Source organism: Gouania willdenowi, chromosome 5, assembly GCF_900634775.1.
Source record: "Gouania willdenowi chromosome 5, fGouWil2.1, whole genome shotgun sequence".
Classification (NCBI taxonomy): domain Eukaryota; kingdom Metazoa; phylum Chordata; class Actinopteri; order Blenniiformes; family Gobiesocidae; genus Gouania; species Gouania willdenowi.
The window spans coordinates 22,904,537-22,922,642 of NC_041048.1; the positions used below are offsets into that span (position 1 = coordinate 22,904,537).

An 18,106-nucleotide genomic window follows, 5' to 3' on the forward strand; every position below is an offset into this window, starting at 1 on the left:
AAGAGTTTCCTGATGTTTTAGTGACTCTGACATGAAATCTCATATCACTGTAGATACTATCCTCCGCTGTGAGCGCCCTTCCCCACAAAGCTCACAGGGAGCAGCAGTGATCACAGCTGCAGGTCAGAGCCGACCCACAACACTCCACGTCCAGACTGCAAATTAATTGTGTGTTCTCTCCACCTTGGATATGCTTCTTGGTTTACATGTGATTTATTCTCGTTTATCACTCTGCCTTTGACACCAGTAAGTGGGGCGGACTGCGTGCGATTACGGACGTCCACTTTGAGTCCGTGCGGACAGTGTCTTGCCCAAGGACACTTCAACACATAGACAGACAGGGGTGGACTGGCCACCGGGCATCATCCCGGTGGGCCTTGGGCCCAAAGTGGGCCGGTACGTTTCTTTTTTGATGAGTGAGTATAGGCAGACATGATACCAGGTATTCAATAATGGTCTAAAGTGGCATAAACATGGCAAGAAAAGAATGAAATGTGACTAAAATGAGTCAAAAGCAGTCAATAGTGGCCAAAAAATGGGCAAATAAAGAGGAACCGGGTGGTATGTAATGGCAAAATGTAGCTTAAATGGGCAAAATGTGGCAAATAGTGAAAGGAAAAAATGTAGAACAAAAAGAGGCAAAACGTAGGGCAACAAGGAAACCATTGGTATTTCCTGTGCAAAAGTTAGCTTATTTGGATGAAAAGTGGTCAAAAAAAAAAAAAAAAAAATAAAGAAAGAAAGGACAAAAATTGGATAAGTGTCAAAAATAACTTGCAAAAATAGGAAAAATAGGTATTTTTTAAAAAAGGATATTTTTGCCAATAAATATCCCTTTTTTTCTATTTTGTGTCCATTTTTGCAAACCCTGCAAAAAGTGTCAGAACTTCTTGAAAAGGGGCAAAAATGGGACAAAGAATGTTGCAAAATGGCCATAGAAAATAGGTGAAAAGGGGTTAAAAAGTTTCTGGGGGGATAATAATTAAAATTAAGACATAGAGAGCCTCATGTTGAGAATCACTGACTTAATAACGGCTTCTACACTGTGTTACTGATAATGTAGTAGGCTGGTCTGGATAGAAAATGCCAGGGCGGAACCCCCAACCTCTACCACCTGAGCCACAGTCCGCCATTGCACCCCCATTATGGGTGACCGTGGCTCAGGTTTTCTGATCGAGAGGTTGGGGTTTCGATCCCAGTCTGTGTCAAAGTGTCCTTGGGCAAGACACTGAAACTTCAGTTGCTCCCAGTGGTCGACTAGCGCCTTGCATGGCAGTTCAGTCCCATTGGTGTGTGAATGGGTGAATGAGCTGATATTGTAAAGTGCTTTGACACTAGAGAAAGCGCTATATAAATCAAGTCCATTTACCATTACTTTACTACAAATAAGACGTGAACGCAGGTTAACTTTAGTAGAGCAGCCAATAATGTAATGCCCCAAAACACATCTGTAAAAAGATCTCTGATTGGCTGTAAAGTAGCATCACACTTTTGGATTTCTAAAGCTCAAATACAGAGCTAAGAGAAGCAGCAGAGGTGTCCTCTCAGAACACTTAGTATTACAATATGCTCAAAGGTGATTATGGAGATATGGCAGCTTTAATAGACCCTTACACTCTTTTTCTTGCTTTTTTATGTTTTCTAAAGATATATGTAGAAACAAAGTATTTAATGACCTTCTATTGTTAGTCACATTGACCAAACATTCAACATTTGTTTTCATTTTACAGCACAGCTTGTTCCATGTGGTTCTGTAAAACACTGATGATGCTATAATGATAAATTACCAAGATTGTTTTATCTATAGTACTCCAAATTCCCAAAAGATAAAGAAAACAAATGACACTGTATGAATATTGACAGATAGAAAGGAAGTTGTATTTCTCTAGACAACAGTGGATTGAGAGGGTCAATCGATGATGTCATCAGTCACAGTCGCTTCTCTGACACATTATCTCCACACTGATTTGCCCTCAGGTTGGACAGAAAAGAACAAAAACAAAACAAAAAAAAAAACGGTTGCTTTTCACTAAATGTTAACAGATCCAGACTTGTGAGCATGGGGTCATCCTGGTTCACAACAGGTTTTTTGTATGTCCTGGGGGAAGTTTCACTTTTAAAATCTCATATTCACAAACCCTGATGTGCTGATGTACCTCGACCCTGCTGTAAACACTATTGACCTATTCTATCACTGATGTTGGCTCACTAAACCAATGAGAGTTCATACAAACTGTATTATTTCCCTCATCCTAACAGTCTATTACCATGGCAGCCTATTAAAAAAAAATACAATAACACTTAGGCTAATAATGAGGTTTGTATTTAGCAGCTGTACTCGATGACATACACAGTGTACACAAGGCCTTCCATTCCTTCTAGAACCTTTCTCCTCTCATTGAATTTGAGTTTTTATTGATTGCATTCGGCCCCATCCTCTTCTTGTAACACAGAGCAAAGCCTCTTCCTTGAAGACGTGCAGAGGCGTGAGTAGGAAGCATGTTCCTCACAGTGTGGCGGGTCTGCTCAGACTTGTATCCAGAGCAGCTGCAGAGTTTGTTGCTTTGAGTCTTGAAGAGGACAAAACAAAAACAACAGAAATGCAAGTCACACAATGAGCTTTTTGCTAGTTTGGAATGAAAAGATCAAAGTAAGGAACAATGGTGCTTCTCCTGACCTTTCAATAACAGTGTTGTTACACTGTAGTTCCTGAACTAAAATCTCCATTTCCTTCTTCAAGTGGTTCATTCTACAATAAACCGGGATTTATTGGCTATGCAATCGGGCATACTACACGTTTGAAACATGTTCACACGCACACACACACACATGCACACACACCTGGAAACCATCTGGTCGTCATCTTTCTGTGGGAGTTCAGGCTGCTGGGAAGCTCTGTTTTCCTGCAGTGTTAAAAAAATTGTGTCCATAGCCTAGAAGTGAAAAAAATTAAAAAAAAGAGGAAATACCGTACATCATTGCTGACAGAGCATGACACATAAAAAAAGATGAGTGAACTGACAGAAAAACTGCTCAATGGTCACATTATAAAATGTAGAGATGGCTAGGGAGGGTCACTACAATGCATTCTTCCTCTGAAGTGAGGCACAAAAAGTGAACGTTTTACCTTTTTTTGGTTGAGCTCGCTCATCTGCAAGTCGGCCAGCAGGCCATTGGAGAAGAAACTGAAGTCCTGGAGTCGGGACTGCATCTCCTGCATGAAACTGTAACATAGATAAAGACCCAGTCACACATTGGTCCCAATTTATTTGAAATTTCATACCTGAGGCTGACATTACGCTGTCATGATCTGTCATTAGCATAAATAATAATACATTTTATTGAAAAGCACTTTTCTAGACACTCAGACACTTTACAGCTTAAAAACAACAACAAGTACAGTGAATAATGAATAAGGTGTTATTAAGGCTGTCATTAAGTGTCATTTGCTAGATGATGACACCTATCGCTAAATTATGACACCTTTGGAGCTATGTTGGCATTTTTGGGGTTCGGTAGAGGGATCTAGTCAGGTTAGGGTTAGGGGTTAGGGTAATGAATGACACTTAAAGCTGATATCCGGATTTTCTGAGTGGACGTCTCGATGTCCCGCCCTCAACGGCTCCACTTCCTCCCCCTGCCTCTGCTTTTCTCCACGCGCATCACGGAACATAAGGTTGCATCGGGTAGCATTGATATAGGTCTATGGGTCAAGTCAGAACCAAACCCATATTTACCTGTTTGCTGTTGTGACGCTCGGCCTTGTTTCCGTGCACAGTTCCGCATTCACTTTGATTGACAGCCTCAAAAATAGGAAGTCGAAGCCTATTGGCTTGGATCATTTCAATTTGTATAGGGGTCTATAGGAGGAAGGAGAGACTTATATACATTAATGTATATGAATGACCACCAGCAGTAGACCATAGTAAAAGACTACTTAGGTATTTTCTCGCATTTCAAAAGAATCATACATAAACATAGATTTCTCAGAAACTCCAGATATCAGCTTTAATGACAGTCTTCATGACACCTCATTCATGCTAATGACAGGCATCATGTCATAATAATGTCAGCCTTATGTATAAAACTTCAAATTAAGTGTTACCCACACAATCATCTAACTTGATAATGCAACTGACCGACTAAATTAGTAGATTAATCTCACTGTCATGCACCTTTTTTAAGTCAGTGGTCACCAAGCTTTCCGAAACTGTGAGCTACTTCATAGGTGCTGACTAGTCCAAGGCTAGAAGTAACTTAAAAAAGTAAGAAATGTTTAAATTTCAACATGCAAAACTTCTAATTTATGCAGTTTAATTTTCATTACATTTCAGAGAAAATTATTATCTTCCACTGTAAATTAATCGTATAACATGCAACTTTTGTAAAATATAAAAATGATGCCATTTTACAAAAATCCACCTTGCGTTTTTAAAATTATACTGATATACATTATTTTATATATAAAATACCACAACCCATACACCAAATCTGCAACACTTAAAAACATTTGCCACAATGTTCCAATGAAAATAAATAAAAAATAAAGATAGTCATTTAATACTAAAACTTTATCTTGTGCAGTAGTATTTAGCATTAAGTGCTAACTACATCTGTCATATGTATTTATCTTTGTGAGTTTGAATGATAGAAAGTAAATCTGGTCCATGCGGGCTATCTGGTGCCCGCGAACACCGTGTTGGTGACCCCAAGCATACAGGAATCCAGGTTTAATTGTCAAACTCCTCAAAAAAAAAAAAGCACACCTGTCCCACATCCGTGTGGAGGCCAGCAGCTCTTTGTAGCTGAGCACACAGTCCTCCCTGAGCAGAGCCTTTACTCGCTTTATGTGGGACGACAGGTGGATTCTGGGAAAAGAGAGAGTTTGTAAACAGATTACAGGAGAGATCACAGATGGAGGCAGAAGCTGTGCTCACACATAAATCCATCATCAAAGATGCTCACTCACTTCTCAAACTTGTGGATTTGCTCGTCATTATACGACAGCTCTGTGGAAAGAAGAATACCATAAATAGTAAATGGAACAATACACATCCAACATGTTTAGTGTAAACATTCAGTGAAGTGCACACACTGCCTGTCAGTTTATCTTTGTGATATTGTTGATGGATGGCTGTTATCTTCTGCAGCAACATCTCCATCTTCTGACAGCTGTGGGACACACGATGAAGTCAGCGTTTCCATACAAAAAGCATTCAGCCCATATTTGAAACTTTGAATATTTGTATACCTGTTGTCATTGTTCAGAGTCTCAGCCAGCCTGGCCTGCTCTATTTGCAGCTGATCCAGTCGCCTCTGAAACTCATGGATACCTGCAGCGTATCGAGGCAGGTGCTCATGGACCTGCACACCAAACAAATCCTGTAGTGAGATTATAAATAATATATACACATGATGCTACGTTCAGCTGGAGATTAAAAAAAGGAAAAATAAATCAGAAAAAAAGTTTTTCCTGTTCTTTTTAATGTTCAGTCCATATCTCGTCATTTCTCAACAGCTGCATCCACACAGGGGCGCCAAAAATAACCTACTGTATATAATATATTCCAGGCCTGTAGGAGCCACGTCACTTCAAGGTCTCTCTTTTTTAAATTTGAGGTCGTGACCTCGTGTGGGGTCGCCTGTAATTTAAATGGGGTCACCTGAATTGTCTTGTAATTACTGATTAAAAAATGCACAAAATTACCCAAAAGTTGCACAAGATGACTCGAAATACACAAAAACAGATGAAAGTATGAAATTATTTTTTAAATTATTAAATTGATATCATGAAATTCTTTTTCAAATGACACTCACTAAACAGCAGTATTCTATACTTTCATGTTCTCAAATATAAATCTAGTTCAAATAAAATACAGTGTAAAAATATCTGAGTTACTCATGATCAAAAAATTATTCTAGAAAAAAAAATGTCTTTGGGGTAGCCATAAATTTGTGATAGTGAAATGAGGTGACGATCCAAAAAAGGTTGGGAACCACTGCTGTAGGTCCTTGGAAACAACCAGTAACTCACTATAGTGTAGTTGGCCATTTTGAATTTGTCCCTAAAAAGAAGTTTGTAGCTACTGTTAGAGTCGGAATCAGTCTGGCTTTATACAGATAGTGAAACACTCCTATTTAATAAAATGCTCCAATTTGTGAGCCTGTCCGGACGGCAAATTTACGGCTGGATACGTGCTCGACTCTTGAGACAAGCGGCGGGTCGCATGTCTGTCCACTCTTCCCGTGGATGACGTGGAAGACATCTACATGATTGGAATTGTGGTAGCAGGCATGCTGCTGATTGGAGCAGGCAGCTTTCTGATCTATCACAATGTCCGTATTATGTTGGTTGCTGTTTTGGGAAGGCTGCCAGTCATTTCTGATGGATGGAGCAGGGCTCTCAATACTCAGACTCATGATGAACAAACTCAAAAGTAACTCTGAGGCTACTTTGGAACGATTACGCGGAATTGAATCCAACCTGGAGAAGTTGAATGCTCGGCTTGCAAATTAAAGGCCACCTTATTGGATTATTGCTGGAAACCAGTACTCAAGGCTATCGAAATTGGTGGTGCTCAATCAATTATTTCTGTAGTGTTATTTTAGATCACACTATTAGTGCTGGGCAATCTCAATATTGTTCCTCAAAATGGCAATATATGACATAAATCTCTATTTTTAACTTAATAGTCTGACCAGAAAGACAATTATGTGTTAAATGTATTGATGCAAAAAAGCCACACAGGCACATTTATTAGCAAACAACAGCACAAAACCAACAACTTTACAACTTACCAACTTCAGCTTTTGACTCTCATCGGCTGAATCCTGATTTTTGGAAGTGTAAGGTTTTCTGGAGACGGATGAGGGAAGCAAAGAAAAAAAAAAGACACACATTTGTGAATTCAATTATTACAGATGAGCAAACAGGAAACTGTAATGATTTGGTCAAAGAACCATGAATACATTTGAGATAATTCCATTGTATAATTTGATGACAGGCTCATTGGGTGAGATCAGCAGTTCAGCATTAAAGGAAATGTTATCACTTGCCCATACAAGTGTAAAGTTAATCATCTAATCATACAAGCACATATAAATACATCATAAATGCGGTTTCTACTGAGAGACACAAAGTGCTACACTTACAGTGCATGAATTCTATGTGCTAAGCTGAGACACGACTGCAGTCTGATGGTGATCAATGCAATGCTGTGCAGGGCTTCGTCACACTCACTACGCAGCTTCATCCTGAGAATCAAAGATGGTGTGAAAGAGGCAGAGTGTGCATGAGCCGGGGAAATGCTTCTGCTGGTAGAGAGAGCCTCACATGTAAGTGTAGTATCCCTGCAGAAGCAACTCTCTGTGCAGGTTCAGCAACTGAACGATCCTCAGATACTGATGAATGATTCCTACGATTACCTTGACATAAAAAAGGAAAGTAAGGAGAGACCAAATAATAAGAGTGATGTGTCCTTGGATTATTAGTGGATTAGATATGTGTGAGGTTACAGTGCTTTTTTAGTTTAGTCTGCAGTTTAAATGAAAGATGCCAAAAATAGGAAAATCCAACATCATTAAAGAGGTACCTTGGAGAAACTGTAGTCTGCCATGATGTCAAACCGCGATGGAATGGTGGGAGTCTCTGCTGCACAACATGAAAAGGCCCAGAAATGTTTAGGTATAGGAGAAATCAAAGCAAAGACATTCAGCTAAACAATAGACAGTAATATCATCTAGGGGTAGGAACCTCTGGGTACCTCGCGATACGACACGCGATACAAAGCTCACGATAACGATTATCTCACGATATGACGATACTGCAATTATCGATATATTGGTCAGAAATCAATCTACGATAATGACATAACAAGAAGAAGAAAAAAGATTAAGTGAAAAAATACAATTTTTATTTTCTATCTCTGAAAGACAATGAATTGAAAAAGTGTCCTATGAACAGTGACACTATTTTAGTGCAACATTTCTGTAAATAAGTGTCAACATACCAATGGTAATGAATAAGTATCTCCAATAGTGCTTTCTGTAAACAAAACATAGGGTCTTTCTTACCAGTGACACCATTATAGTGCAATATTCCAGTGAACAATATACTGGTTCCTTCAACAAACAGTGACAAAAATTCTGTGAAGACCTACCTGCACATTTTAGTGAAAAAGCAGAAAAGGTTTTGAAAAAAATAATTATTAAAAAAATATAATAATAAAAAATCAATAGTGCGAGCATATCGGTAATCGATCGTGCGAAAAAGTATTGCCATATACTGAAGACTCGAGATATCACACTCCTAATATCATCAATAATATCAAATAGTTAATCAAGTTGTAAGTTGGTTACATTGAGCCACGCTCAATACGCTCTTACGTTCTTTGAAGGGCAGACTGGTGTTTGCCTCCGGTGTGCAGCTCAGGACAATAAAGGGCTGGGATGGAGAAGTACGTGGAAGGTTGACCACCTTCATGCTGCCCTCCAGGGGCAGAACATGACCCAGATACAGCAGGTGTTGCAGCTTCAGCTCGATTCCTGTCTGAGACGCCACCTCTTCAAAGAAGGCAGACACCCTGGGGATGGCAAGAAGGACAGCAAACGTATCCATGACACCATCAAAAGTTACATATTTGCAATAGGGTCAGAGTGAATGCATCTCATATACCAGAGCTGCAGCTTCTATCTCAGTGGGGCTCACAAAAATGTGATTAAATAATTATCTGAGGGCCACAATTTTAATATTTATGACAACATTTAGAATAATGACAAATCTGAGCAAGGGTTAGTAGGTTTTTGTCGTGTTATGTTTTTGAAGTCATTTTGTGTATATTTTGGAGAAATTCGGTGTATTTTTGTTGTCATTTAGTGTGTTTTTCTGTTATTTTTTGTGTATATTTGTCATTGTCTTGTGTGTTTTTGGAGTTATTTAGTGTATTTTTGTGTTTTCTTCTGTTATTTTTTAGTATACTTGTAGTCGTCTTGCATGATTTTGAAAGAATGCTGGATAACACTTTACTTGTAGTTTTACACATAAGGCTGACATTACGGTGTCATTATTTGTTATTAGCATCAATAAGGTGTCATAAAGACTGTCATTAAGTGTCGTTCGCTAAATTATGACAGTGTTGGAACTATGTTGGCATTTTTTGGGTTAGATGGAGGGATCTAGTGGGGTTAGGGTGACCAACGACACTTAATAACAGCCTTCATGACACCTTATTCAAGCTAATGACAGGTGTCATGTTATAATAATGACAGGGTAATATCAGCCTTATGTTTAAACAGGGTTCCCACACTTTTTTCACAATGATTTTCCAAAACTTTTCCAACATACTTTACCAAATTTCCATCACTTATTTGTGAAGCTCTTTTTTTTTGCGTATACATTTCCTGGGTTTTAGCGAATGCCAGCTGAAGTGATCTTACCTACGCACAGTTTTATAAGTGAGGCGGACAGTGAATTTGCATGAATTTGTGAGATCTCGTGATTCCCGCTCAATTATGCTGCACTTTCACTTTGAGATAACACTTAATATCTTTGGGCTTTAACATATTTAATCAATAAATAAAAATAGGCTATATTTCCAAAACAGGTAAAATATTCCATGACTTTTCAAGGCTGGAAAATATTTTTTTCAAATTCCATAACTTTTCCAGGAATTTCATGACTGTGGGGGCCCTGTATGAAACTTTAAGTAAAATGTTACCAAAAGTTGTGTATTTGTGTTGTCCCTGTGTGCAATTTCTGTTATTTTGTATGTTTTTTTAGGTAATTTGGGTTATGTTTGATGTTGTTTTGTATATTTTTGTAGTCCTTATATTCTATTTTCCATCATTTTGTGTATTTTTTGATTTATTTTGTGCATTTATTTAAACCAAAATTAGAGCTGCATGTGGCCTCCAAGCAGCCACTTTCCCATGCCTGTTTTACACCCTACATAAGAATTAGGTACAATAGTAATGTCACATGACTCTCTTTTCAATAGTTTCCGGAACATTGTGATAAAACAACACACACTAGCCAATTCGCCCACCAACCTTCCTGAATGACACACTGTAAAATGGGGGAAATATGGTAGTTTCATTTTTGCAGCCTAATATTTGGAACCAACGTCTAACACAAGTGTTTGTGGGTGTCTTACAGATACAATATTTTTCTACTTCAGTCTGTGATTTCTATTTCCTCCTCTGCTCACGTGCTGTAGTGGTGTACATAGATGAAGTGTGCTGCAGCTTGCTGCAGGGAGAACAGGTGAACTGTCTGTCGTTGCAGTACGTCAGTGGTGGCGGTGAAGAACTGGTCGAACCCCCAACACCGCTCCTGAGCCGCCTCCAAGATACCAGCAAGCACTGGGACCAGCAGTGCCCTCAGCCCCCTGCAGCCCACATGGATAAGCAAAAACAATTTAGGGAAACACAGAGAGGAATTAGTCATTCTTTTAGAAATATGTTTCTACTGACTGTGAGAGTTGGCAGTGATGGGGAAGACTGTAGCTCCACTCTATTGGCCCACCTTTCACTCGCTGGACTCCAGCTATGGCTCCTATTGGTTTATCTGCAGTTATTTTGTACCTTTAAATAAAAATGTGCTGAAATATCAGATCTCTGTTTTAAATCAATATTCTAAAATAGAGTTTGACACTTTGTGGAAGTCGTGTGTACATTGATCTACACTTTAGCACTTACATGATGGGTTTGTTTCTACGCGGTCCTTCAAAGGGTGTGAAGGGAAGGTTTCCAGTAGCAGTGTGATACAAGGTCACACCAATGCTCCAAAGGTCAACGCTGACTCCGTACGACTTATGATGAGGCTTACGCAGCACAGCACGCTCATACATGTCAGGGTGCTAAACACACACACACAGTATATAATCACTTTTATTAATATTGATCTGTAATATTATTTCTAAGCATGTCAGGATGACATTGGGCATTCCAGAAAAAAAAAAGAAAAAAAACACAACTGTATATTTACTCATGTGACCACTAGATGGCCACACAGTCTTGATGATAATTGTATACACTTGTACATATGTATATATTTATCCTTTATATTCATCATTATTATTATTATTTCTGTTTTTTTGGTATTTATTTGTATGTAATTTGTTTGTGACAAAAACCAAGCACTACTATTTAGTTACGCATTAATTTTCTGACGCAAGAAAGCACAAGTACTTGAATTATTTTCACATCAAAGATAGATATGTGCTTAGAATAGAACAAAATAGAATGCTTTTATTGTCATTATACATAAGGTACAATGAAATTAAGAGACAACTCCTGTGGTGCAAGATACAGAGAAAATAAAAAGAAAGATAAGTGTATTTACAAGGGCAGCCACTAAGACGATAAATAACCAAATACATACACAGTGAGAACTTGTTTGTACCATTGCCCATTATTATGGAAATGATGCCGACTGTGGAGTAACATTACTAAAGTGTATTTAAATTGGAGTCTTTAAACATAGAGAGCTATAATATCAATGTCTATCCCTGTGTATCATTTCTATATTTATTGAATATGACCAAGAGTCTCTTTTCAGGACGTTTAAACAAGGTCCACCAATGAAATAATTATGATGGAAAATGGTGGTAAGACAATGTAATAGTGTATTTTAGTTTTTTAAATGTTGTTATCACGCTTTATTTAATAAATGTGTTGCTTATCTCACCAAATACTCCTCGGTTCCATAGATGGACATGAATTTCTCGCCGTCCTCGAGCTCTCTCGCTGCCCCAAAGTCAGTGAGCTTGTAGACGGACTTGCCGTCGTCCCCAACCTGCCTCATTATGTTCCCAGGTTTGATGTCCCGGTGCACCACTCCGTTTTCTCGCAGGTGGTTCATGCCCTGCACTGCAGAGAGGACCAGGTTGTGAATGTCAGAGACAGAAATACTGGATGTCACCAATATAAGACGTGTACATTGGGCTTTACGCAATCAGGATTTTTGGGTCCAACACTGATCAGTGAGTTTAAAAAACGATCACCGAGGTTGTTTTTTTAGGTACTGACTGAATTCCTTCGGTACTACCTGATACAGATTCACGAAAAATCAAACAGTACCATGTTTCAGGAGTGTCTGTGTGTGGCCCTTTAACTACAAATAAATGCGCTGGCCGCTCAACCAGAGTGCGGAGTGACTGAGAGTGTGTGTGTGAACGGACCAGAATGATTATAAGCTGTATGCCATTGCATTAAACCGGAGTCCCTTGTCATACTCAATGACTGGCCACCGGAGCAAAGTTAGACTCCCCTGTGTCTTCCGACCATGGTCTTTAGACGAGACACAGGAAAAGTTAACACAGAGCGTCATGACTCCGCTTTGTAAAATGCGATGCAGACCAAACACTTGCAAAAACATGGCAGATGTAAATGTGAGCTTCACTCTGTGTCCACCAGCGCCCTGAAATGGACAGAAGTCTCCGGTACGAAAGCAAAAATAAACGGGAGGCATTGCTTCGCTCTAGGACTCTCCATTTTAACATGAGCACGAGCTGAATAAACAAAACAAACACGCGCACACAGACACCAACAGCCGACGCTGCCCCCGCTTTCAGAGCCGTTCACTCATAGGTTTTCACCTTTGTGCACAAATGTCAGTGAAATAAAGCCATGTCACGTAAAGCAAACAACTCTTTGGTGTAAATGAGACGATAAAACAATATAGAAAGTTTCATCACGACAATGACGCCATTGATCGGATTAGCAAATTAAGACATTACAGCCGATCACATCCATTGCATGAAATGCAAAATATCGGTCGATCCGATATAGGGGATCAGATCGGTGTAAAGCCTGGTGTATACACACCCACCTATACACTGCAGCACAGTGAGGAACTCTGTTTCAGGCAGACCAAAGGCATGCTGAGGTTCCTCCAACAGGCTGAGCAGACTTCCTCCTGAACAATACTCCATTATCAGCACCTTCTGCTTGGAGGGCAGCTGGGAAGAAGAAACACATACTCCTTTCACTGTCTCTGTTATAGTCGTGTAATAGCACAATCCCAACCAAATCTACTGAACAAATACATGTTTTTATTCCAGTTTACAATCTACTATGATATGTTGTTGCCCTTACTTCTTCTACAGTGAACAGCTTCACAATGTTGCCATGGTTGAGTTTTCTGAGCATCTCAAACTCACTCATCTGGACCTCCTGAGGGCGGTTGTAGCTGACTGCGTTGAACACCTTGACAGCCACGAGCTCACCTGACCTCTGCACGTGCACACACACATGCACCAGTGCAAAGACACAGTTAAAGCGACGTATCTGGCCCAATTCACAGCCAGCAGACTTCCTGTTCATGCTGCAGTGTCATGTTAGAGTGTTTGTTGTTACCTTGTTTCGTGCCTTATACACACTGGCTGTAGCTCCTTGACCGAGGACATCTTGCAAAGACCACAGATAGCTTGTAGTACTAGCGATCATCCCTGACATACTGAAATAGGAAGCATAAACATATGTTCGACAAGACAAATTCCTAAGTAGTTAAAATGTTTCATAAGAAGACAGAAAGTGTCAAAAATCAATTCATAAGGTTTTATCTCGGTAAAAGTTCATGTACGATATAAAAGTAGGATAAAGATGGGAAATAAAACACGTGTAAAGTTTTAACCCAAAGGTTCTGTCAGGCCTCCTTTTGTCATAAATGCAGCCTGTTAAACAGCTTTATTAAGGAAGTGAGCACTGAGAACGTCTATTTTTAAAGGTAACATTCCTTTGTCTTCCATTGGCTCACATGTATTGAATCACTTCTTTAACAAGCCACCTATACATTTAGGCTACTTCTTTTTACCATTTAAATACAACACAAATACAACTGTAATCCCTTTATTAATTCATCTGACAATTTTTTTTACACATATTTATTTTATTTGATTTTTTTATCCTAATTATGTTATGATAGTTGTGTAGTGTGTGTGTGTGTGTGTGTACTCACATTACTGTACTTTAAGTTGCTTTATGGGTACTTAAAGTGATTCATTACATTTCTACACCCAACCGTTACTGACTATATATACATATATTGTAATTATTTTTTTATTTCTGTTTCATGGTCTCCACATTGAACATAATCCATATGTTCTTATTAGTCGTGTCATTTCTGATCAACACCCAGTCACTTTCTTCAGTTCAGGTTGTGGTTTCTACCTATTACTGGTATGTTGTTACCCACAGTATGGCACATTTAGCCTGGAACTGTTTTAGAGTTCATACATTTAGCTAAACTTAGACCCTAACTTTTTTTTTTTTTACTTTGAATTAATGTTTTTGCTGTTATTTTATTTATTTAAAAAAATTATACATTTTGACAAACCTTTTATTTTATACAGATGCCTTTAGGAGTGTGACGATATCTCGATATGGCGATATATCGATTATCGATATGCTCGCGCCAAGTATCGAATTTCATTTATTTTTTTATTATTATTTTTACTTATCAAAACTTTTTCTGCTTTTTCCCTAAAATGTGCAGGTAGGTCTTCACAGAAATGTTGTCACTGTTTGTTGAAGGAACCAATATATTATTCAGTGGAATATTGTACGATAATGGTGTCAATCGCAGTATTGTCATATCGTGAGGTAATCGTTACCGTGAGCTTTGTAGCGCGTATCGTATCGTGAGGTATGCAGGGGTTCCCACCCCTAGATGCCTTTGTGGAAAATAAATGAAGTTCCAATTGTGCAAGTTTTGGTCTCTTCTTTTATAAGTTTATACATGAGATGTTTACTGTATGCAAGGTAACTGTGTTAAGATGTATTACCAAACTACTTTGAGTATTATTTAATTGAGCTACTTTTGACTTGTACTTGAGTATTTTATGATTTTATGTATGACTTAGTTGTACACACGTGTGTGTGTGTGTGTGTGTGTGTGTGTGTGTTTTACCTGGTTCTGGTTCAGCGCTGTAATGTAAACCGATAGGTTAATGTGTCTAGTCAGGTTCTGGGTTCTTTTTTGACCGGAAGCATCGCGTAAAACCTAAAAACCGCGTTGGGTCCAAAGGTTTGGTTGGTTTCAGTTTAATTTCAGGTGAGAAAAGTCTTCTAATCACAGCTAGCTTAGTTTAGCTTAGCAGATATGTTATGAATCACGCCCTGTGTGCAGAACACGGAAATGTAGCGATGCGCGTGGGTGACTGTCATTACATGAACTTCCGAGTGACAACAACAACAACAACAACCACAAAAGACTCTCAGAGGGACATAAAACCTACTTTAAACACGGACATTTGAATTACAAAGCGCACACACTCAACATGTGACAAACATCTACACAAAGCCACAAAAATGTAGGTCAAAACGTCAACATTTCATCATAAATGTATGCCAGTGGCTATCCGTCGGCTGCCGTATCAATATACTTATAGTCTATCCGTACGCAGCACCCCTATTTGGCCAGTTTAGGTCACGTGATGGGTCAGTCATTGGTCAGTTTAGGTCACGTGATAAGACCAAACCTAACCCAAAACGCTACGTACTTATACTTCGGTAACCGTACCAATAGCACCGTGGGTTGTCCGTACGGCAACCGTACAAATATTCTATGATTCCTATGTTTTTTGTTTTTTTTCTGTCCTGTATGTAATCTTTTTACATATTGTTTTGTGTCTTGCCATGTCTTTTTGTAAAGTGTAACATTTTATTACATCAGCCTGTCTAGGGACAGCAGATGGAAATTAGCCGTTGGCTACAATCTGGCATATTTACATTTTTTTGAATGTTCATTAATATGAATTGTCCCTACTTAAATAAATAAAAAAATTAAAAAAAATAAAAAATTAAAAATAGACACTTTCTAGTTAATATTTACGTAGTTACAACTGCTTAAGATTAGAAAACGGATTACCGAAAAACTTCTGCTGTGAAAAGATGGATAAACTTGTTTCTTTTCCTTAGTACCACTATTTGGACAATTAATTAAGATGTTTATCTGTAATGTGAGCCACTAGGAAAACGTGGGTCGGGGACCACATGCGGCCCTCGGTCTAAATTTGAGCGGCCCCCAAAGTTAACAAACCAAATAATTCCAAAAAAAAACACAGAAAATGACAGAAAAATGCAAAAAACAAAACAAAAACAAAAAAAACAAACACAAACAATAGCAATGATGCAGAAAATTACAGAAATTGCACAGAGATAAACAACATTCTATGAAAGACGATAAATCTTGAACAAGATGTAATCGTTCTATTACAGTCAGTCATACAATGAAAACAGCATAAATGGCAACTCATTTGCAATGCCGACTAGGCAAGTATTGGTCATCATAAATAGAAAAAGTAAAGGAATGTTTATTTGTGAATAAAACTATCTGTAACTCATGTGTTTCCTCTAATTCCTGTTCACATACAGCAGCTGACGTTAATGTCATTTTTGTTTTGACACATTCCTTGACTTATAACAGATAATAAAACTGATGTCCAGTTTCTCATTATTGACTCGTTTCTTCATCCTGGAGTTCAGCGGACCAGTAACATGACTTTCAGGGAAATTAGTCAGGCGACGGCAGGGCAAATAGTCTAATTTCTGAAGAATAAAAACACTGTTCATTAACGAGACATTTCACACATATAGTCTACATACTATTCTAGATTCTAGAAAGCTCGAGCATTTAATAAAACATTTTAAAAAACATGGTTTTGGGGAAATAAAAACAGTCACAACTCGTAACAACCTATGACTATTTATTAGAGTTTGCACAATAAAAGGTGAGGTCCTCAACTGTTATAACAACGGACACCAGAAAAAATGGGATTATCTGATCTGAGAGCCTAGTTATCAACATTCATGTTAGCATTTAGAAAAACTACTAATCATCTGAGCATTAATACATGAAACAACAATGGGGTATTTTGGTGTTGTGTTGTGTTTTTCAAATTATTTTGTGTATTTTTGTTGTCATGTTGTATATATTTGTTACATGGTTTAAGGGTGGACAGTCTTATGACCAAAAAGCGTAATCCCGACCTTTGAAGGTCCAACCAGGCTCATGTTAGGACTTAAGTATCAGAAATACTGCAAGAACATCAACCATCATCAACTACTGTGTTGTATTGGCCACACTGATAATTATTTAACTGTACATTTTTTAAATTACATTACTTTTCCTTTTTTATATCTATTCTGCATCCTTTTTTAAAAAAAATGAAGTCTGATTGAAAAAAAAAAGAAAAAGCCCTAATATGATATTTAAGATGGGTAAAATGATCCGCCCACTGATATTGTTGGCAGATATTAGACATAAAATGTATTATCGATCTACTGCAGTATCACTTTTTCCACCGCTATTGAAAAACCAATATGTGCTGTTGTTTTAGAGAACATAATAGAAACAAATATGGCACTTTCTCCATGACTCAAGTTGAAGTGAAGTATTCATATTTTGCCATCACTTTCCCAGACATAGGCAAGTGTTGACCACATGTGGTCTTCCATCTAATTTTGTGCGGCCCCCAAATTAAACACACAAAATGGAAAAAAAATATTAATAATGACACAAAACCACAGAAAAAAAATATATAGAAAAGACAACAAAATACACAAAAAGAGAACAAGAATACATAAATAGACAACAAATAACTTGAAAAAATATGGAAAATTATAGAAAAACACACAAAATGACAATAAAAAACACACTACAGTGCCAGAAAAATATACAACATGATGCCCTCACATTAGAAATGAACATTTTTGCTGCCCTATTACAACAAAAAATAGTGATTCCCTGATTTATACTTACTGTATGTTTGGATGCTATACAATATTATTTTGATTAAACAGATGGAGCTTTATCAGCTGCTATTAACAGTGTTTAAGGTTGTCAGGGCAGGGTGTGTGGTCACAGATGATCTAAACCTGGATTATATGAAATTACCCAAGATTTATTTCAGCCAGCACACAATCACGATTGTGAAGCACTTTTTTTTTTTTTTAAGAATGCACACTCATAATTGTAGCAAGCACTGTTTATTAAAAAAAGATCTACTACAAGAACTACACATAGATTTATATAAGGCCTATTTGATCAGACTACTATTGCTATTACTGTACAATATTGTACCAAAAAAAAAAAAAAAAAGAAGAG

General features: G+C 38.0%; 1 protein-coding gene across 3 annotated transcripts; it reads right to left on the reverse strand.

The window, feature by feature from the left end:
* Nucleotides 1-1,850: 1,850 nt before the first annotated feature.
* On the reverse strand, nucleotides 1,851-15,405 carry ikbke (inhibitor of nuclear factor kappa B kinase subunit epsilon). Of its 3 annotated transcripts, XM_028445907.1 has the most exons (21): nucleotides 14,909-15,404; nucleotides 13,357-13,456; nucleotides 13,096-13,233; nucleotides 12,830-12,959; nucleotides 11,687-11,868; nucleotides 10,696-10,856; nucleotides 10,471-10,581; nucleotides 10,206-10,385; nucleotides 8,386-8,582; nucleotides 7,593-7,651; nucleotides 7,334-7,425; nucleotides 7,153-7,254; nucleotides 6,799-6,856; nucleotides 5,252-5,364; nucleotides 5,096-5,172; nucleotides 4,970-5,009; nucleotides 4,767-4,868; nucleotides 3,128-3,224; nucleotides 2,842-2,933; nucleotides 2,678-2,749; nucleotides 1,851-2,570 (listed from the first exon to the last, which is right to left on the reverse strand). In XM_028445907.1, the coding sequence occupies exons 2-21, from the start codon at nucleotides 13,453-13,455 to the stop codon at nucleotides 2,507-2,509; spliced, it is 2,166 nt and encodes a 721-aa protein (XP_028301708.1). In that variant the 5' UTR covers nucleotide 13,456; nucleotides 14,909-15,404; the 3' UTR covers nucleotides 1,851-2,506. The 3 variants fall into 3 exon arrangements, with proteins under 3 accessions (XP_028301708.1, XP_028301709.1, XP_028301710.1); XM_028445908.1 differs by lacking the exon at nucleotides 2,678-2,749 and having other exon boundaries at nucleotides 14,909-15,403; XM_028445909.1 differs by lacking the exons at nucleotides 12,830-12,959; nucleotides 13,096-13,233 and having other exon boundaries at nucleotides 14,909-15,405.
* Nucleotides 15,406-18,106: the final 2,701 nt, after the last annotated feature.

Coding starts and splice junctions, on each gene's coding strand:
- ikbke (XM_028445907.1), bottom strand. CDS start 13,455: ATGTCAGGGATGATCGCTAGTACTACAAGCTATCTGTGGTCTTTGCAA. Junction 5,173..5,251: donor ACTCTGAACAATGACAACAG/GTATACAAATAT, acceptor TGTGTCCCACAG/CTGTCAGAAGATGGAGATGT. Junction 4,869..4,969: donor CAAATCCACAAGTTTGAGAA/GTGAGTGAGCAT, acceptor CTCTTTTCCCAG/AATCCACCTGTCGTCCCACA.